General features: G+C 54.2%; 1 protein-coding gene across 11 annotated transcripts in view; it reads right to left on the bottom strand.

Annotated features, from left to right (window-relative positions):
- MROH7 (maestro heat like repeat family member 7) overlaps nt 1–21,801 on the bottom strand; it is a 59,303-nt gene that overhangs the window by 2,889 nt on the left and 34,613 nt on the right. For 7 of the 11 annotated variants that reach the window (XM_042951734.1, XM_042951733.1, XM_042951738.1 and 4 more), the window contains 12 exons: nt 21,397–21,509; nt 20,883–21,059; nt 20,291–20,445; nt 17,974–18,112; nt 14,370–14,560; nt 11,130–11,267; nt 9,898–10,012; nt 6,390–6,530; nt 5,034–5,213; nt 4,287–4,442; nt 3,590–3,712; nt 150–252 (listed from right to left, as the gene is read on the bottom strand). In XM_042951734.1, coding sequence (XP_042807668.1) covers nt 150–252; nt 3,590–3,712; nt 4,287–4,442; nt 5,034–5,213; nt 6,390–6,530; nt 9,898–10,012; nt 11,130–11,267; nt 14,370–14,560; nt 17,974–18,112; nt 20,291–20,445; nt 20,883–21,059; nt 21,397–21,509 — 1,731 coding nt within the window. Of the gene's footprint in view, nt 1–149; nt 253–3,589; nt 3,713–4,286; nt 4,443–5,033; nt 5,214–6,389; nt 6,531–9,897; nt 10,013–11,129; nt 11,268–14,369; nt 14,561–16,282; nt 16,410–17,973; nt 18,113–20,290; nt 20,446–20,882; nt 21,060–21,396; nt 21,510–21,801 lie in introns of those variants that run through there. The other 4 variants (XM_042951736.1, XR_006205974.1, XM_042951737.1 and 1 more) reach the window with 4 other exon arrangements.

The following is a 21,801-nucleotide window of genomic DNA, read 5'->3' as shown; positions in this document are numbered from 1 at the left end:
TCGCACCATGACCATCCGCTGGCCAAGTTTTGCACACAAGGAGAGGCATTTCCCAGGTGCCAGGAGGGCTGGCGGCTTCCTTCCAAGGGGAGGAAGCAAAATAGAGGGCAGGCAGCGCCCCAGGTGCAAGTCTAGCCCTGCCAGGTTACCTATGAACATGACTGAGGACTTCCGGAGGGAGGCCCGGGGATTCTTGGCATACTCCAGGCTCTGGCTGAGGAATGTGAAGGCGCTGTCTTGGTGGGTAGTCACCTGGGACGAAGAGAAAGCCCAAGAGTGCTGGGGCCTCAGAGGCACTAATTACCCATCCAGTCCTCCCAAAGCTAGGGATGGTGACCCTATCAGGCAGCCAAGCCCTGGCAGCTTGCCTCCTAAATGTCTCTGCCACCATGCTCGCCTCTGCCTGAGACCCCCAGAGACCAGGTCTCATCTGTTCTTAACAGATTGCAATGATCGTTTCCATGGTCTTCCTGCCTTGGGTATATCCTCTTCCAGTCCACCCCCTGCTACAGCTCGAAGGAAAGTTCTAAAGATAAAAGTCCAGCCTAGTGAGAATGGACATGGCATGCAAGGGACATGATAGATAAAAAGACAGGTCTGATCAGCGTGAAGGATTCAAGTTACAGAGCAGTGAAGAATAAACTGGAGAGTTAGGAAGGTCTTAAAGCCGGACAGGAATAAGACTTACCTATGCATTAGAAAATAGGAAGCCAACATCTATTCTTGATAGAGCAATGACAAAGCAATGTTTTGGGCAAAATAGTCTGAGAGTGGTGTTCAGGATGAGTTCGATCAAGTAGAAACTAGGGGGCATGGGGGGCAGGCATCCTGCTAAGAGGCTGCTGAGAAACATGAAGAAAAATCTAATATGATTACTCTCCTGTTGACAGTCTACTCTGGGCCTGGCATCAAAGCCTTCATGATCATTCTCCTCTGCCTCAGTTTCCACCACCGCCCCCCACCCCTTGCTATACACACTCTGCTTCAGTGCCAGTGGCCCCGCTACCCCCGGATCTGTGCCTGGTACTAGCAGTTGCTCCTGATTGGAGTGCCCTTCCCTCTCTTCTTCATCTCATGCATCTTTCTCATCCCTTGAGGCTCATCTCAGGAGCCACCTCCTCCCTGAAGCCTTCCACAACCCTCAGATGGAGCTGCTCTCGCCACTCTTCATGCTTCTGCAACCTATGACAGCGTGCTGTAATTATTTATATCTATGTCTCCCCCAGTGGGTCCAGAGTTCCCTCAAGAGAAGGGGCCAGCTCACTCAGCTCAGGGTCCTCAGCACCCTGGACAAAGGTTGGTGTGGCATAGATCCCAGAAAGCATTGGATGAATGGATGAATGAATGAATGAATGAATGAATGGGTTACTGGTCCTTTCTCAAAGCTAAGGCTAGAAGTTGACCTTCACACGAGCAACGGTGTTGATGCTGAAAGAACAAAAACAGAATCTAGAGGAGCCTGGGTGGCTCAGTCGGTTGAGCGTCTGACTCTTGATTTCAGCTCAGGTCACGATCCCAGGGTCGTGGGATCGAGCCCTGCTTTAGGCTCCGCACTGAGCGCAGAGCCTGCTAAAGATTCTCTCTGTCCCTCTCTCTCCACCCCCCCCCCCCCGCCATTAAATAAATAAATAAATAAATAAATAAAATCTACGAACAAAACAAAACAGAATCCAGAGGGGTCTAACACAGAGGTCACAAGCCACAAACCACAGTCATTGGCAGAACAGTGACCAGCAGTGTTTCAAACAAGCTAAATTGATGGCTAATTAATGTCTTATAAAAATCTGGGCTTCTAGCTTTTCTCGTGAAGCCGGAGGACCTGGCAAGAACGGCCTGCACAGTGAAGTGGAGCACCCACTCGTGCTTTCAAGAGGGCCCGGGCCCTCCGGGTTGCCCCCAGCCCCCACCACTCCTGCGCATGCTCATTCTCTGGTCGCTGTAGGTATCTGAACCAGCACCCTGGCCAAACGCCTCCTCCAGACCTCTTTTTCCCTCTGGGAAATGATGGTAATAATATCAGGCGCTGCATCGTGGAGGCTTTGAACATTACCGATAAGGGTGGTATCCAGCCCTTTTCGTAATCCTGGAGTCTGTTACTCTGCACGTTTTGCTAGACTGGTGTGGAGGGTGCTGGCCTGCCCCGCCCACATTGGTGTGAAGCATTTATTGCCCCAGCAACGCCTCTGCGGAAGAGAACTGCTGGCCCAAGGTCACGTCCCTTCCCAGGGTGGCTGGCTTCCAGTAACAAACGGACACAGGGGTGTAGAGCCCTGGCCCCAGTTTGGGGAATCTCACTGCAGTGTTGGCTGAGATCTCCCCCAAAGCTACGCTGCAGCTTGACCTCTCCTCGTGCCCCCTGCCCTCCCTTCCGCAGGTGTCGAACCCAAGGGTGCACCCTAATAAACCTCCTGCATGCTAATCTCTGTCTCTGAGTCTGCGTCCTGGGGAGCCTGGCCTGTGACAACAGGGGAGGCAGATGGGACTAGATGGCAAAGCTTCCCAAATGTTATGCGGAGGGACAGGGCTGCATCCTGCAGGATGCGTTCTACCCTTCTACTGGGTGTTTGTGGCCCGCTCCTACTTCAGGATGCCCTCAGGTGTTACCTAGAAAGGGGGTTCTGCGGTTAAATAAGTTTGGAAAGGGGTGCCTGGGTGGCTCAGTCAGTAGAGCAGCCAACTCTTGATCTCAGAGTTGTGAGTTCAAGCTCCATGTGGGACAGAGAACCTTAAACAAACAAATAAATAAATAAATAAATAAATAAATAAATAAATAAATAACTTGGGGAATCCACGGATTCAACAACCATGAAAAATCTCAGCACCGAACATCTCAGAGCCTTTAATGACCTGATGTCACGACAACCCTCCAAGAGGAAGATGACGAGGTAGTGTTTCCCAAACTTACTCATCTTAGAACCTCTTTTCTCCCCTCGGGGGCATTTCTCGTGGGAATGTGTCACAGAGAATACACCCTGGCAATTGCTGATGCAGAAAAGGGAGCCGCTGAAGCTCTCAAAGCAGGGGTATAATACAGACAGACTCGTGTTTGAACCAGACCGCTCTGGTGGCCCGAGTGGGGATGGGATCAGAAGAGATGAGAGATTCAAGGCTGAAAGAGCCAGGCGATGGCTGGATCCAGAGCCCAGCTGGGAGACATCTGTGTCTTGAACTAAGGGCAAGGACAGTGGGGATGGGGAGGGAAAAACCAGATGCAGAGATATTTAGGATATTAAAGATTGATCAAATGTGGAAGGTGACGGATATGGAGTCGAGGATAATTCTAGGTGTCTACTTTGGGGATCAAGAGGGACGGAACAGAATTGAAATGGGAAGGAAGGCCATAAGCTCAGAGAGGCCTGCTGAGCTTGAAGTGCGTGTGGTTCACCAGGGAGGTGTCTGGTAAGCCACCAGAGAAGGACACTAGAAGCGAGAAGCCAGAAATACAGATGCACGTTCAGAAGCCGACAACTTGTGGGCGGTCGTGGAATTGCCAGGCAGGATGCTTGGGCGAACAGAAGGAAGAGAAAAGGGAAGAGTTGCCCCCCTCCAGCACACTCATCAGGAACCACTTAGTCTCGAAAGCACTCACAAGGTACTTGCAAATTTTGGCCACCGTCTGCTGCTGGTTGTCCCAGGACTTCCGGCTATAAGCTCTTTTTGGCAGTTCCCAGGCCATGAAGCAGGAACAGCGGAACAGGGTCTTCACACATTTCTGGGGACCAAGAGGAGGACAATGCCAGCGCTGGGGAACTCCACGACAGCCAGAACATACTCCAGAGAAACAGTTTTGTGAAATTGACTTTTGGAAAATCAAATCCTGTTTGAAATGCACAAGTGCACGAAGGCGCCTGGGTGGCTCCGTCGGCTAAGCGTCTGACTTCGGCTCAGGTCATGACCTCGTGGTTTGTGGGTTTGAGCCCCGCATCTGTGCTGACAGCTCAGAGCCTGGAGCCAGCCAGAGCCCTCCCCAGCCAGGGCCCCCCACTAACCTAAAAGGTGCCTCGGATGCTGTGTCTCCCTCTCTCTCTGCCCCTCCCCCACTCATGCTCTCTCTGTCTCTCTCTCTCTCTCTCTAAAATAAATCAACTCAAAAAAATTCTTTTAATCAATAAAAAAATTTAAAAAAACCACTCTGAAATGCACAAGTGCAGTTGTTCCTTTTGAGGAGGACTTCCACCACGGTGCCTTTGGGAAACAGGCTTGTCCACAACAGGTGGTTAGTGACTCTGGCCTGGTTTCCCTAACGGGAGGCTCGGCCACAGGGCCCGGGGCCTACGCACACTCACCTGGCTCACCTTGGCGTTGCCGTCTTGCATGGTCAGCAGCAGGGGCACCAAGGTGCCCATCAGCTGCTCCTCTACGGCTGGGGTGCGAGGCGACCGCAGCTTCTGGACCACCTTGCCATACAGGCTGATGCAGGAGGAGCGCACGTCCTCTCGTGACTGGGGCAGACCCGGAGGCTCAGGCGTGCTCCCTCCTCCCAGAGGCTACCTGGGCCTCTGAGCCCCACGCGGAGGCATCAGCCTTCCTTCCACTCACTCTGGGGGGGGGGGGGGCCCTCCAGGCACAAGAAGCATGGAGATGGACAGAGAAAAGCGGAGGCCACCTGGTGGGGCTGATCTGGGGCCAGCATCCCCCTCACTGGAGCCTAGGTCCAGAGTTCTGCCCTCTCTCCCCAGCCAGGGCCCCCCACTAACCTAAAAGGTGCCTTAGTGCCAAGTGGAAAAAAACGTCCCCCTCTGCTGGAACCAATTAAAAAATGCGCCCCCGCCAGGTGGGCCAATTGCAACGAGGCACATGTCTGGGGAGGCTTCATTACAAAAGAGCTCTCTCTGTGGGAACCAATTAGAGAAGGAACTTTCTCCATGCAAACCACTCACAAACAGTGTGCCAGTTGGAACGAGGGGCCCCTCCCCCTGGGGTGACTCCTGTCTGCCCTGCCCCCAGAAGGCCGTGGCAGCTACTGCATCCCCCAGAGTAGTAAAGAGCCCCCCTCAAACCCTCTCACCCTCCACCCCCGTGGGATCCCTTACATCACTGAAGTGTGGGAGCAGGACCTGAAGCATCTCCACATAGACCGAGCTGTCCATCAGCTTCCGGTCCTGCCCCCTGAAGATGGTCTTGAGGTTGTGGGCCGCCTCCACCACCAGCAGCCCGTCCATACTCTTCAGGCCCTTCACCATAGAGGGCAGGAGGGCCTGGACCTTGGCGGTCTGTGGGGCAGGACCATCTGGGATGGGGGCTCCTACCTGGGCTGACAGGTGAGAGCCCCAGCCTCTGATTCACTGAGATCGACTTGGTGGGGACGATACCCCTCCAGGTTTTTGGTTATGCCATCCCACCGGCCTGGAATGCCCTCACTCAAGCTCTTCCCATCCCCAAAGTCCTCTGTGTCCTCACTCACTCCTTCCTGGAGACCTGAGGCCCTTTGTGGCCACCCCCTTGTTGGCACTAGGTAGATGACCTGTGTTGCTAGTTAGCTTGCAGTCTACATCCTGTCCCCTCGGCCCTCTAGACCCTGAGCTGCAACAGCACCAGGCAGAGGAAAACAAAGCACTTTTTAAAATGCTAAGATGGGGGCGCCCGGGGGGGGGGGGGGGGGGCTCAGTCGGTTGAGCATCCGAGTTCTGCTCAGGTCAAGATCTTCTGGTTCGTGAGTTCCAGCCCTGTGTCGGGCTCTGTGCTGACAGCTGGGAGCCCAGAGCCTGCTTTGGATTCTGTGTCTCCCTCTCTTCCTCTCTCTCTCTCTCTCTCTCTCTCTCTGCCCCTCCCGCAGTTGTGCTCATGTGTGAACACACTCTTTCTCTCTCTCTCTGCCAAAAATGAACCAACATTTCTTTAAAAAATGCTAAGGTGCACCAACAATCTGGGACTCAGTTTCCTAATTTGTAAAACGGGAATGATTACTGCCATCCCCAACCCCTCCTATACACACTGCCTTCAGGGTCATTGTGAAAAATCTGGATTAGAAACGATTTCAGGGGTGCCTGAGTGGCTCAGTCGATTCAGAATCTGACTCTTGATTTCAGCTCAGCTCATGGTCTCTAAGTTCATGGGATCGAGCCCCACCATCGGGCTCCGTGCTAACAGCGAGGAGCCTGCTTGGGATTCTCTCTCTCCCTCTCTCCCTCTCTGCCCCCCACCTACTCACGTGCCCTCTCTCTCTCTCAAAAATAAATAAATAAACGAACATTTTTTAAAAAGGAAACTATTTCAGAAAGAATAAAATGTATGGGGAATCTTTAAAGGCTATCTACCCACTTTACAGATGGGGCAACTGAGGCAGGGGCAGAAATGGGTTCCAGCATCTGAGAGTCCGTGATGGCCAAGCTCCACCCTTCCTTGAGCTCGGACCTGGCTGGCCGAGCTCTCCTCTGTCCTCTGCTCACCTTCTCAGTCCTGCGGGCCAGGATGATCAGGCCTCGGATGGACAGCACCTTCATGATGGGGTCCTGGTGGTTCAGGCCTTCAGCCATCCTCCCCAGAGAGTACTCCTCAGGGATCCGCCGCACCTGTTCCATCTGGAGAAGCTGCAGGGGTGATAGTAATTACTCCCTGGGCCGAGGGCCAGTGCAGCCATCCGTCTCGCCACGCACGGGGAGTGCATGCCGGATGACCAGGGGCTAAGTGTGGGGCATGAACGATTGCTATCTGGTCAGCGCTGTCCAAAGCAAGCCACGTGCGTAAATTTAAATTTTCTAGAAGCCGCATTAAAAAAGCAAAGGAGAAATCGATGAAGTTAATTTTAGTAATACATCTTATTTGACCCAATATATCCAAAGTCTTATCATTTTGGCATGTAATCAATAAAGAGATTATTGACATATTTTAGTCTCTAAGACTTTTTTGAATCAAGTCTGAGATGCGGTGTGAATTTCAAACTCACAACACATTTCAATTCAGACAGACACATTTCAGGGGCTGACTAGGCCCCAATGTGGCTGGTGGCTATCATATTGGACAGTGCTGGTCTAGTTAGTACCAGCCACTGGCTCCTGTCCCCACCCAGCCATCAGTGTTGGTGACGCCAGACTCTGTCCTCTCTGCCTGGCTTCCCTCTGCCCACTGTCCTCAGTGAGCCCCTCAGCTCAGGATTTTAACTGCCAGCCCTAGGCATATAACACTCAAGGCACCGTCTCTAGTCTATGGCACCGTCCAGAGCTCCTGACTTGGAAAACAGTTTGCCAGAGGCTGAATGTGTCACTCTCCAGCTCAGAGCCCCCGTGCCCCCCACTGACTTTCACCATCGGGCCCTACTTGCCCCTGGGGCCTCATTCACACCATGACCATCCTCACACTCTGACCGCCAACCAGCTGCTAACTAAGCTGCCCGCTGTCTGTGGAAGGACCCAGGCTTTTTGTCCTTTCTGTGCTGGCAGGATGCCCTTCTGCAAGGGCATCCACTTCCACTCGAGCACCTTGCACGGCTCCGTCTAAAACTCGGCTCCCCCTCGAAGCCATGGTTGACAATGTGCCCAGGCCTCGTCTGGGTGGGCTGCCCCCTTCTCTGGGAGCCCTGAACAGGGAAACCCCAGTGCCCCTATCTACTTATGCGTCTGCCTCCTGCCACCCCTCTGCCCTCTGGGGCTTCCTTGGGAACACAAACTGAGTGCCTCTCCTTGGGTCCCTGTTACCTAACACAAGCTCTGGGGTAGAGTATGTGCTTAGAGCACACTTTCGGTGCATGAGTTCAGGTCCAACACGAAATTCGGTTCCTTTCCTCCTTAGAACTACCCTTCCCCTATGTTCCCATGGCAGGGGTTAGCACCACCGCCCTCCACTCTCCAACCCTAAACTGGGCATCACCCTCATCTCCTTCTTCTCTCCACCACCCTCCCACCCACGGCAGCCCCCTGCCTGGTCAGCCTCACGAACGCTTCTCCCATCCGTTCCCTGGCCTTACCTCCACTGTGACTATTGAGGCCCTGTGTCTGTATGATGAAAAGAGAGAGCTGGGGAGAGGGGCAGGGCCGTGGATCAGAGGGGGAGGAGGCAGGAAAGGCTCCACCCACCCCTCCACCCATCCACCCAACTGATGCTCAGACCTGCTCTGTACCAGGTTCCGGGCTACACGCTAGAGATGCAGGGAAGCGTATTGATGAGGATGATGATGAGAATAACAGCAGTAATACAGCTGACTCACAGACGGTGCTTCCCAGGTGCAAGCACTATTCTCAGAGCTTCACGTGAACTCATTTAATCCTCAGCAAAACCTTATGAGGTGGGCAATTTATTATCCCCATACTATAAGCGAGGAAGCCGAGGCACAGGGGCGTTCCGGGACTGGCCAGGGTCACACGGCTCCCCTGAGTTCACCTGCCGTTGGAAGAAACAAGCACGCACATAGACAGTCACAGCAGAGGTGGCTGGGGAAGCCGGGGAGGGACACGTGAGCTACATCAAGGTGCCACAGTGAACATGGTGGGCCCGGCTCTGGCCGAGAGCAGCCCACGTCTTCTGGGGAGGAGGAGAAGGCCTGGACCAGGCTGAGGACCCTTGCCCTAGGGTGGAGAGCCACTGCTCAGTGCTCCAGGGGAATGTTAAGGAAAGGGTAAGCCTAGAGCCCCATCGACAGATGAATGGATAGACAAAGGGTGGTATATACACACAAGGGAATATTACTCAGCCTTAAAAAAGAATGAAATTCTGAGCCCCTTTAACAACATGGATGAACCTTGAAGACATAAGGTTGAGTGAAAAAAGCCAGACACAAAAGGACATTGTATGATTCCACTTATGTGAAACCTACAATGGCAAGTTCATAGACACAGAGCAGAGTGCTGGTTGCCAGGGGCTGGGGAGGCAGAACGGCAGCATAGTGTTTAATGAATACAGTTTCAGTCTGGGACAGAGGCTGCATTTAGGAAGGACGACGAGTTCTGTGGACGGTGCTGACAGCTGCACAAGAATGTGACTGCACCTAATGCCCCTGGGATCTACACCTAAACATGGCTAAAAGGGTAACTTTTATGTTATGTATATTTTACCGCAATTTTTTTTAAACTAAAGAGAGGGAGGGAGGGAGAGAGTGGGTTTGTGTCTGGGTTTGAATCCTAGATCTGCCACTTACGAGCTGTGTGGCCTCGGAAAACTTACTTAAATCTGTGCCTCAGTTTCCCCTTCTAAACTGGGGGATGAAATAACATCTGCACCACAGGATTATCATGAGGATCAAATATATGTGTAAAACACTAAGAACGTGCCTGGAAGATAGTAAGTGCTCAATAAATGTTACCTATTAAAAAAAAGAAAAGAAATAAAACCATCTATCCTCAAATAAGTAAGCAAATGTTAGCTATAATTGTTGGTGGGTGTCCTCTTCTGGATCTGACCCTAACCAACCTCCTGATTCACCTCCCCCAGCACCCCATGGTACCCTCCACACATTCAACTCAGCTTAGATGTTACTTCCTCCAGGAAGTCCTCCCTGATGCTCCCACCACCACCACCACCACCTCCAGTCTCCTTTCTTCTGCCACAGCCTGGACTTCCACCATCATAGCACAGGTCACTCCATGGCACCCCATGTTATAATTACGGTGTCCTCCGGCTTCCCTACCACATTGAAAATTCCTTGAGGGCTAGGCAGAGTCAATTTCATATTTGTACCTCCAACCTTGCAGGTCTGGTGCCCAGCACGTGGCACTGCCCAGCAAAGGCTGGGGTTGCCTGGGCATGAGGGGAGTCTGGGAGAGAGTAGAATGGGGTGTGGGGGGTGGAAAGAGGAGGACCAAAGGGAAACCCTATGAGGCCTTTGTATTCTAGAGCAATCATGCTCATGAAACTCTCAGTTGTTAAGTACTGTTTGCACAGGAGAAATGACTGGTCACGTGAACTGAGGTCTGTGCTCCGGGAGGCCCAGAGGAGCCTCGCCTGGTGCCCGCTGCCCCTCGGTACCTCCACGAAGAAGGCGGTGGCAGTGATCTTGTGCTTCTCGTCGCCTCTCTCCAGGAGTGGGATGAGCAGGTAGAGGATGCGGCAGAGCTCCTGGCAGGAGTAATGCACCATGGCCCTGGGGGTGAGGAGGGGCGAGCAGTCCTCTCAGGCTCTCCAGCCCCGGGGGCCTGCTGGGCGGGGTCTGGCCTGGCACTCTAAACTCTGGGCAAGTCAGGGGCACCTGGGGGCCTGTGTTCCCAGGATTTCCCACCCCGACAGGCTCTCAGAGGCCACCTGGTTTAACTGCTTTGTTTTACAGATGGGGAAACCGAGGCTCAGAGTGAGAAAGCTCGCCCAAGAGCACAGAGCATACAGCCCTTTGCATGATGCCTAGAGCACAGGAGGTGCTCAATAAATGCAATTGTATCATGAGACCCCCGGGGACCGCACCATCCTGGGCACTCAGGGCGCAGGGTTAAAGAACAGACTGTAGGAGCCACGTCACCGAAATCGAGGTACGCCTTCCCAACCTTATGCAAGGCTGTGTATGGTTGCAAGGGAAGAGCCTGGTCTGGATCAGGAGGTCATCTCCCAGCGTTGCCACTTCCTAGCTGTGTGACCTTTGGTGCATAACTGTCCCTCTCTGCACCCTGGCATCCTGCTCTGCAAAATGTGCGTTGATAATCCCTGCCCACTGGTCAGCATAATGATAGCGAAAGCTAACCTGTGTTGAGCTCTTGCCATTACCAGGGGCTGTTCAAGTACTCTATTCAACCCTCATCCCAAACCCTGAAGATGGGTCCTATTCCTATTTCCACACTACTGATGGGCACATGACACACAGAGAGGGGAAGGAACTTGCCCTGAGACACACAGCGGGGAGGGGATGAGCTGGGACTCAGACGCAGGCAGACTGACGCCAAGGCCCCACACTGAAATACTAGACCACCCCACCATTTCTGTATTAGCGTGGGCACCGAAGTCCCAAGACCGCGAGAAAAGGTGCTTTGTAAGTATACTAAGTGCTCCACAACTGCCGGGCACTGTCATAGCCACAGCCTCCACGGACCGTGTGCCATTATTCATGTGTGTGGCATCCACCCACCAAGAGAGGCGATACCCCGCCATTCAGAAAACAGGTGATGGACCGAGGGAAGGGTCTGGCCCAGAGACAGACGCGAAGCCACGTGTGTGTGAAGATGCTGGGGTCTCTGCCTCCCTGCACCCCCTGCCCCAGGGAGCCCCAGCCTCACCTTGCCAGCAGGGACACTCCGCGGTGGTGGTTCTCGGCCTGCCCCATGAGCTCCCAGCCGCCCTGGTCCTCCAGAAAGGTGGCCTCGTATGAGCAGCCCATCCTCAGCAGCAGGGTTTTCACCACTTTGACCACCCAGCTGCCAAGACAAGGGGGCTGAGATCTCCTGCCACCTGCCCCCACAGGCCGGGACTCCCTCCCAGCAGCTCCCATCTGGCCAGACCCGCATCTCTCGGCCATGCTGATTGTTAGATAGCGATAATTGGTGTCTCCAGACAAAGAGGCTTTTTAAAAATGATTGTTAGCTTTGAGAAAGAGAGTAAACAGAAGCAGAATTCCCTTCCTTTCAGAAATGCTGCTTTATCTTCCCGTTTCTCCTGAGCCTCTTCCCTAGAGGGAGAGGTGGGGGCCAGGCCTCCCCAGCCAAGCCCCGGGGTCCTGCCTCACTCGTCCCCACTCCTTCACGCCCATGACCGGGCAGCGCCCTGCAGGACAGTCCTCTCTGCTCACTTGTACAGTCACCTGCGCTGGCCCCGAGTCCTTCACCCCCTCAGGGCACGTAAGGAGTGATTCGCCAACCTGGAGGCACTGAAGGACCCCTCCCCCCGACCCGGACGCAGCGGCGCGTCAGGCCTGGTCCGGCCTCTCCTCGCTTCCACCGTTTCCTCCATCAGCCTCCAAATTTTAACAAAAATGCCGCTACCCTTCCTCCTTCCTCCCCACCCCCCTCCCAAAGATACAGCGCTAGGAGCCCCCAAGTGAGGTCTGTGCTGCTTTGCAAAAAAGGGGAGGCGACCCTAAGAGGAAGTCTGGGGACGGTGGCGCGGCTCCTTTGTCTCCCCCAAACACCCACTCCGCGAGCGTCACCTCCCTGGAAGGTTCTCAGCTTTTCCCAGCAAAGCGGAGCATGTGTTGCCCTGACCCTGCAGCGGGGTGGGGGTGGGGGGTGGCCAACGACCCAAGACGGAGCTGCGTCCAAGTGCGGGGCTGCCGCAGAGCGCAGAAGTGGACTTCATTACGCGGGGCGGGGGGACGCTCCCCGGACGCCTGGCTCAAGGAGGCCACGCTCTTCATCGCTAGACAGTGGAGAACTTCTCCGCCACGTGCTCCCCTTCCCTCCCCCACCCAGCGCATCCTCTGCTTTCCTCTGCTTCTGTTTGCCCCGGAGCCTGCCGGCTTTCTGAGTCAGGGGTACCGGCCTCACGAGTGCCGGCGGAGTCAGCATGGGTGCCCCGGGCTTGGCACGCGGTGTCGCGCTGGGATGCAGTCCTGTTTGTCCTTCCACCACACCTGTGGGGCAGGAAGACTGCCCCCATTTCGTAGGCAAGAACACCAGGCCGCCAAGAGGCTAAAGCAGTTTACTCAGCGGACACAGCCTAAATGATGGAACCAGCACTCAAATCCAAGGTGCTCTAACTTCAAGCCCCACCACACAAGGGCTCACCCTCCGCCCCTCAACGTGTACCCCTCTGAGCATTACACAACAGAAGCCAAAAAAGAAAAGACTGACAGGGGCACTTGGGTGGCTCAATAGGTTAAGCGTCCAACTCTTGATTTCCACTCAGGTCATGATCTCACGGTTCATGAGCTGGAGCCCCACGTGACAACGTGGAGCCTGCTTGGGATTCTCTCTCTCCCTCTCTCTCTCCCCCGCCCCGCCCCCTTCCTCTCTCTCTCTCTCTCTGCCCCTTGCTCACTTGCATCCTCTCTCTCTCAAAAAAAAAAAAAACAAAACTTTTTTTTTAATGAACATTAAAAACAAAAAGACTGATAAACTCAACTACACACAAACGTAAACCTTCTGGATGGCAAACGACCATGAAATGTTGCAGGTTAAGTGACAAACTGGAACACGAGTGACAAACACTTAACGTCCTTAGCACAGAAAACGCTCTCACCGGAAAAATTCCCAGCAGTCCGGTGTAAAACGGGGCAAACACCGCTCACAAAACAGGAAACACAAACGGCATTTCACCTGCCACCTCATTCAAAATAACAGGGGCGCGAATGAAAATCACAGCGTTTTTTCCAACTTTCAGATCCGCAGAGATAAACGTGTCTGTTCCCTGTTGCCGGCAAAGGCGTGGGACGGTCATTCTCACACACGGCTGCACTCCGTGCCCTCGGGGGAGGGCGCTTCGGCAAACTGGGTGCCGCAGGGGGTGCTGCCCTGTTCCCCTTCATCACTCACTGCTCACCAGCACTTTCCACTGAGCATCCCTGTTCCAGCTCGAGATTTCGATGCAGGGACCCTTGGACACGCCCATTCTACTTTCAAGAATTCGTCCCACATGTACAGTCACGCCTAGAGACATACACACGAGCTCACTGCAGCACCGTCTGTAAGTGCCAAGGGCTGCAAAGTACCTAAATCGAGAGGATCCTGGTTAAATAGACTATGGTACCTTGAAACTGCACTTACGGGGATATTATGCAGCTGTTAAAAATAATGAGGCAGCTCTACATGTATGATCTCCAAGATATAGTAGCTGCTCAAAGCAAAAATGTCTAACTGTAAAGTCCGCTACCGTTGGTATAAAAACAGAAATCTAAATGTGTGCTTATCTCTGCATAAACCAGCTGGGGAAGGGTATGAAAGAACCCGGTTTTTCTGGGGAGGGTCACTGGGTAAGGAGAGGAAAGGAGACTCACCTCCAACGTCTTTTGAGACTTTTACCCATGTGCGTATATTACCTACACCGGTTAATAATTAAAAATAAAACGGTGGGGGGGGGGGGGTTCCTGGGGGCCTCAGTCGGTTAAGCGTCTGACTTCAGCTCAGGTCATGGTTTCACGGTTCATGAGTTCAAGGCTGGCATCGGGCTCTCTGCCATCAGCCCAGAGCCTGCTTGGGATCCTCTGTCCCCCACTTGCTCTGCCCCTCCCCCACTTGCACGTGGGCTTGCTCTATCAAAAATAAACATTTGAAAAGGTACTATATTAAAAAATAGAAAATAGAATGGTGGGCCGTGGATACAACTCTAATACAAATAATATCTCTAGAGAGCCCGGGGGAGAAATGAAATTGTGAGCTGATTGCTTGCCGTTGTCCAGTGTCAGCCAGAGCCTGGCCCACACATCACAGCAGATGCTCCGAAACAGTTGTTGAAGAAATGTACTGGCTCTTGTAAAAGTGTGCTTCTGTTTTCTCCTTTAGTCCCAAAGCTAATTTCTATTGATCGATCGCCCTGACGACGCTCGAAAGGGCCCTCGCTGGGTGGCTCCCCCCCAGTGGACATACCGCACAGGTACGAAGACGGAGGGCTGGGCATCCTTCTTGGCGTCCTTGCGCAAAGCCACGCGGCCAGACAGGTTGAGGCCGATGTGGTAATGGACCTGAATGAGCAGGGCCAGGAGCAGCTGGGGGTAGATGCGCCTCACGCAGCCCACGCAGCTGCTGACCGACAGGAGCTCGCACAGCCCGCTGGCTGCCTGGGGGCGGAGGGGAGGCTGGCTGCAGGCTCCGGTAGGGGCCCGGGTCGCTTCGCTAGCAAGCTGGACCTGGACCTTTGCTCTTCTCGGGCTCGGATTGGGAGAGACCAGCCTGGTGGCTCAGTCAGTTAAGCCTCCAACTCTGGGTTTCGGCTCAGGTCATGATCTCACAGTTCATGAGTTCTAGCCCCGCATGGGGCTCTGTGCTGACAGTGTGGAGCCTGCTTGGGATTGTCTCTCGCCGTCTCTCTCTCTGTCCCTCCCCTGCTTGCTCTGTCTCTCTCTCAAATTAAGTATATTTAAAAAAATTTGTTTTTTAATTGGGAGAGCCCAGCTCTCTACGCTCCCTATTGCACCCCAACTCCTGGCTCTCTGGGTGAGCCCTACACGAGAACAATAGCCTGCCTCCTTGATGTTGACACAACCCTGGAACAATCATGGTAGAGGGATCCTCTCCCACCTTTTGTCAGGTAGAGTCTTTTTAAAATTTTTTTTAATGTTTGTTTATCTTTGAGAGAGAGAGAGAGAGAGAGAGAGACATAACCCGAGAAGTAGGCTCCAGGCTCTGAGCTGTCAGCTCAGAGCCGGACTCGGGGCTCAAACTCATGAACCCTGAGATCATGAACTGAGCCGAAGTTAAGATGCTTAACCGCCTGAGCCCCGCCCAGGTGCCCCTGTCAGGCGGGGTCTTGATCCCGTTGTGAAGGTGGGGAGACAAACTCAGAAGGGAGAAGACACTTACCCATGGTCACCCAGCCCTTGGGAGCAGGGCTGGGACTCAAGTCCCAGGTGTCTGGGACTCAGACACCAGGTACAGGATGCCCTGCCTCTTCCTCATTCATAACACAGGCACAGAGATCGTGAGGGGGCACCCATTGCCCCTTCAGTTTGGCCCATTAAACCAGGCCACCCTCACTGGATCCCCTGGTGCCCAGCAACCAAGAGAAATAAACCCCAGCCTTGAGTGGGAGCCAGGGAGGCCCAGACCTGGACTGTCCCTCCACGCCTACTGATCACGCCCCTGCCCCTTCCATCCATGACTCCCCACACCAGCCCTCCAAAGTCCCGGAAGCTTGGTTTTGTTGGTATTTGACCCACGATGCTCCCTGGGACCTGACGGGTGCTCACCTTCCAACTTCTCCACCTGCTGTCCAGTCTGTCCTGGCCTGGGCCCGCCTCCCACTCTGCCCACTAAGGCCTAACTGGCAGGAGGAGAGTGCAGGGGCAGGGGGAGGTGACAGGTGGAGGTCACAAGATTGGATGGCTCATTCTGGTCCCACCACTTCCTAGCCCTCTTTGGGCCTCAGATTCATTCATCCTCTGTAAACTGGGGTCTCTGGTCCTCTTCTCGCCAGCCCCACAGGTGATGGAGGGTGAATGAGGGGAGGGGTGGGAAAGAAGCCTTCTTTACGAAGAAATGGCCAAGATCCGTGCCCCCAGGCAGCCGGCCCAAGGGAAAAGCCTTGGATTGTGAAGTTGGCATGTTCCCAGGGAAACAAGTCACACATTGAGGGCTGGGTGGGGACCACGAATGGCAGTTATTTGTACTTCACAGCTCGGGAAGCCCTTCCACACACACTATTTCACTTTTCCGAACAGGTAAGATAGACAAGGCAGGAGCTATTACTGCCCATTTTACAGATCTAAATACCAAGGCTAGAGATGGTTATATAGTGAGGGAGCGGCAAGCTAAGCTAAGCTTCTGGGACTCAGAGGCTTTACATTTTTCAGTAGACCAAAGATAATGCTTGTATCCAAAGAACACGGTCAGCAGGATAAAGAGAAGTCTCTAATGATGTGCTACAGGGCTCTGCTCTTGGCTCAGTCTTGCTCAAATGGTTTGTCAACACCGTAAGATAAAAATGAGTCCGCACTGTATCCATGCTCAGACTACGCTTGAACAAAAAGCACAAATGAGTGACTCAAGAATACACTAGCACACAACGACTGAGAGAGGAAACGATGAGTGACCAAATCAGGGAAGGAGCGGGTGCCCATGCCTTATTCATAGAACTCAGTGCTGGGGGAAAGGGGCAAAGGGACACGGTGGCAAAACGCAGGATTCAGAGCTAGGAGATCAGGGTCCGAGCCCTGGCCCCACCACTCACTAGCTCTGTGACCTTGGCTAAGACCTGGGATGTCACCGAGCAACACTGTCCTCCTCTGTTAAGGGGTAACATCACCCACCCCTCCACCCACCATGTCTTTGCTTCTCTCCACCAGCATGCCTTGTTCTCTGCTGAATCCCCAGAATTTATGTGTGCCCGGCACACAGTAGGTGCTCAATTACTGTTGTTGACTAAATGAATCAGTTCAACAATTTTTTTTTTACTGTCTACTATGTACCGGTATAGGCTAGACATTAGGGATATCCCGGTGGGCAAAACAGGTTCAGGCACTGAATTCGTGCATCTCACAGATTACTCAAAGGACTCCACACACTATTGTCAAATCACAACTGGGGTAAATTCTCCCAAGATAAAGTATGTGAAGCAAAGTATAATATGCACAGATTTGATCATGTCAGGGAGATAAGGGCGGGCTTCCCCGAGGAGGTGATGCTTGACTTGAGAGCTGGGGGGATGAGTAGGATTTAGGTTAGTGGAGAGAAGTTCAGGAGAGAGACAGCATGTGCAAAGGCCCTGTGACGGAGATTGCGTAGTGTGTATGAACTTCTGACGAAGAACAACAAGGCTGGGCTTAAGTAAGAGGGACCGTGGAGTGTGGTGAGGCTGGCAAAGGGTGTACGGCCTTAAGCACAGGTAGGAACACCGTGCTATTCTCAAGGGCAATGGGAAGGCATTGAGGGTATTGAGAAGAGCAGAGGTGCATTTTCAAAGATTTTTTGGCTGCGGTACAGATTGTAGGAGGAGCTGGAGTGGGAGCAGGGAAATGAGCAGGGGTATTATCTAGCTGGCTAGGACCAAGGTGCCAATGATAGAAGCGGAGAGAAATCTATCCTCCCACCCAGTCACCTTCCTGCAGTTGCATTGCCTCCTGTGTTCTCAGGGCTGACCTCTGAGTCTGGCAGCCACCTTCTCCGCCACCATAGGGAGCAGACTTTATCGTTTCCATTTACAGATGCAGAGACTGAGCCTCAGGGAGGTGAAGTGACTTCCTTAGGTCATAAAATACTAACTCAGCAAAGCCAGATCTCAGACTCAGGTCTGTGTGTCCCAGGTCATTCGGTTTCCTCCTCCCAGGCTGCTGCTGTCCCTGTAAGCAGCAGTACTGGGCCATCCAGTGGGTCACAAACAAGAGCCCAGAGATGGACAAGTGTGCCCAAGGCACACAACTAGCTCCTGGCAGAGCAGGCCACTAGAAGCTGGGTGTGCTGAGCTCAGCTCAGCAGGCGGGGAGGAGGCAGGAGCCTAGGACCAGGCAGTCAGGGGGTAGGCGAGGTGGGTCCTCACCGCTAAGGGCACGATCGAGGCCCGGCCCTTCTTGGTGAAGGGCTTCTCCTTCAGGCTCATCAGGAGCAGATCCAGGAGGTCTCGGATATCACAGCTGGGCTTGCACAGTATCAGCTGCCTCCACATCTCTGCGCCGTTGCTGGGAGGTCAGGGGTTGGGAGATGGTTAGTGGGGACCAGGGCACTAGCCCCACCCAGCCTCCCAGCAGTTTTGGGAAGAAGACAAGATGCCCTCGAAATGGCACCCATGGGTGAGTCAGCAAGGAATGGTCCAGAAAACACTCTCTAAGAGGCAGGGGGCTAACAATTATTGAAAACCCTATTTCCCGTATCATATCAGGTGCTTTATACACGACTTATTCAGCAAATATGGAGCACCTGCTATACGCCAGGCACTAAGCAAACCTCTGGGCATATAGCCGTGAACGAGATATTCAAGACATTCAAGGTCACTGAATTCTCAAATGACCCTCGAGGTGGGTTGTTATTCTCATCTTACAGATGGGAGTTGAGGCTCAGAGAGGTGAAATCACCAGTCCGAGACTACACAGCTAATGAGCTACAGAGTCAGGAAGTGACCAGCCTTCAAAACCTGTGATCATTCCTCTATGCCAGGGGGCCCCTTAGGACCTGGACCTTGCATTGGTCACACAATCTCAAGGAGTGCCTGCTCCTGTCCCCTAGAAGTCAGTACTCCAGGCAGGGGAGAGCATCTGGGCCAGCCTGTGAGCACTCCTGTCACGGGGAGCTGAAAGCACTGACCGGCCAGTGCACTAACGGGTTAACAGAACCCTTTCCCCCTTCTGCATGAGCATGTGAACCTTCCATTAACTTTCCAGCTCTGTTCCCCTGGAAACATGATAAAGATAGTATGTCAACTATGTTGCTAGGCAACATCGCTTATAGTAAAAATGACCCAATTGGTAAATTGCATCTGGGCTGGGAGGAACTATAAATTAACTCTAAGAACCGATGAGGACGCTGTAGCATTGAGCTTCCCGGGGTGCGGTGGCTCTTGGGACGGGGCTCGCCCCCTGTGGGGACCCCAGAAGCCAAGTCTATAGAGCTTTTGTGAGAGACAGTGGTTCCCAGGAGGTCTGAGCCATCTAAGCTAGGGCAGCTCCTATACCTTTCACCTGGGAAGCCCAAGAGACCAGCTCTTAAGCCCCGAGTGGGGAATGTGAGGCCTCCAGGGCACAAGATGTAAGGAGACCCTCTCTCTGGGGCTCATGCAAGTGGAGGTGTGGCCCCTGAGAGCCAGGCCGCCTTAAATTTTGTCCCAGTGCTGTCTGGCCTGCTGCATGGGCTGCTGCAAGGACTCCTGGGAAGAGGAGCCCCTGTCATTGCTCTGTCCTATATCCTGAGTGACTCCGATGTCAGGTGTGCCCCCCCCCCCCACCGCCGCCTCCACCAGTCTTATGAGTCTGAAGGTTTAGTGATTCCAAGAAGAAACCCTCTGGGGTGGGGGTGGGGTGGCCAAAAAGGGTTAAATTCTTCCAGGTGGGAGGAGGGGGATGTATCACCCTGGCCCTCACCTTCCTAACTGATCTCCCTGGCCTCTGTGAATGGTACCAACTGTCCCTACTAGACACACCTCGTCACACAGCCCTGCACAATTCTGCCCTCATGCTCAAACAACCATCTTAAGGCGTGGGTCCCACAACTTGCTGCCTTGTTCTGTTCATTCAGAAACGTGTGGGCATGTTTCCTGGACTGGGAGGCTGGAGCAGTCAGTCTGGCCTCTCTGGCCACGGTCCCCTCTGCCCATCAGGTCCCTTGCAGCGTCCAGCCCTGGGCAGGCACTTAGCTCAGCTGGCTGCATTACTTGTCACAACCAGCCATCTGGGGTGGGAATTCTGCAGGGAGTAGTTCTCCTTCTGCCTCTAGGGGAAAACTGAAGCCCAGCACAGGCAAGTAAACCACCCAAGAGCACACAGCAGGTGGAGGCAGGGGCAGGACCAACACTCAAGCCTCCTTTCTACAGCACCCCTAGAGCTCTGGGCTTGGAGTTGGTCAAATGTGAGTTTAGGTCCTCATCCTGTTGCTTGCTCACTGGGTGCCAAGAACAAGAGACTTCCCCTTAGTTTGCCCATCTGTAGAATGGGGTTGTTGTACCAAGGAGAGAAGGTATTAGCGCCCTGCACGGACGTATCCAGTGCTTTGGAAATGCTGAATGGCTGTCAGAGGCACCACAGATCTTATGGAAAAGCGACCAGCTGGGAGGGCAAGGGCCTTCTCTGGGTGGAAGGACAGGTTCCTAGCCCAGGATGGGGGCTGCTCCAACCTGGGAGTGGTGGCGGGAACCCCTCAGTCGGTACCTGTCCAGCGGGAGGGGACAAGTGAGCAGGGCCACGACCACCTCGGTCATGAAGGAGCTGGCCAGGAGGGAGACGGGCAGCAGGGCCACCTCACGGGCCCGGGGCTCCTGGATGTGGTTCAGCTGCATGTAGATGGCCTGCATGATTTCTGGGATCTGGGGCACAGCCGGGGGTGGCCGTGAGCAGGCGGGTGGCCGGTTGGAGAAGGCCGGAGGCAGGCGTGGGGAGATCATGGAGATGAGAGGAGGAAGGAAGTGGGGGTGACAGGATAGAGTGACAGGGGAGAGGAGAGAGAGAGAGGAGGGCCCCAGGAGAGAGAGGGGAGAGAGGGGGGAGCGGCACGCCTGCTCCTTCCCTGGGAGACAGCCAGGGGTCCTCACTGCCCTCCCCACCCCCACCGGCTCAAGTGAGTTCTTTCTCACCTGCAAGTCGAGGCACCTAGAACTCACCACCACCACCACCACCCATGCCCCGCCCCGGTGCCTTGGGGTTCCAGCACCCCCCATCCTGCCACTGCCAGATGGCCGGTCCCAAGGGATGAGCAGGCCCTGCGGGGTCTCCCTGCCCAGTCCCTGCCCGCAGGGGGCCTTACCACCTCCACCACCCTGTGGTGGTACCACTCCAGCACCGAGCTGATGGTGACCTCCGAGGCCAGCTGCATCATCTCCCCCAAGTCCTTCCCCCGGGCTTCTGAGCTGCCTTTCAAGCCTTCCAGGGCTGCTAACAGCAGGTCCTTCACCTGCTGGGGTCCCAGGAAGTCTCCAAATTCCTGAAACAGGCACAGAGGCACTGACACCCATGGACAGACCCCTAGCGACGCACACAGAAGTCAGCAGGCAGGCCACGCATACTCCGTTCATCTGTGGGTGTCCAACCCTTTGGGGAGGAACTACAAAAGAAGGGGCGACATGGCCCCTGCTCCCAGAAGAGGGGGTATGCTTCTGGGCACAGACCAGGGGAGGTCGGGGCACTCGGGGTGGGCCCATGTGGTTGGGAAAGGCTTCCTTAAAGGGGACTTGAGCTTGGAAAGAGGGAAGGCGGGGAGAAGGCACTGGGGCGGGCTGTTCCCAGGAAGGCCCCAGGGCTGATGGGCAGCAGGCGGTCACCGCGATCACACGCAGAATATTCTGGCATGGGCAGACAGGGTTGTAGGGCCCCAGGAATCGCTTGTTGCTCTCATACAGCTCCTTCTTGTTGGTCTCTTCCTTATCTCTGGCTCCTGCAAGAAGAAAGCCTGCTCCGTAAGGCCCGACCACCCCCCCCCCTTTTTTTTTTAACTTTTTATTAAACATAGACGTAGGAAGTACACAAATCGTAGGTAACCAGCTTGGCCCATTGTTACGTAGTGAATATGTTCATGTAAGCCGGCACCCAGGTCAAGAAACAGAATGTGGTCAGCGCCCCAGAAGCGCCTCTTGGCTCCCTTTCAGTCCCCTGTCCCCTCCCCTACCCGGGGTGACCACTGTCCTGGCTCCTAAACCCACAGGTTAGATGTCTTGGTGCCACGTCAC

Source organism: Panthera leo, chromosome C1 (genome assembly GCF_018350215.1).
Source record: "Panthera leo isolate Ple1 chromosome C1, P.leo_Ple1_pat1.1, whole genome shotgun sequence".
NCBI lineage: Eukaryota > Metazoa > Chordata > Mammalia > Carnivora > Felidae > Panthera > Panthera leo.
The sequence above is the reverse complement of the archived record's forward strand: the minus strand, read 5'-3'. Positions and strand labels throughout refer to the sequence as shown.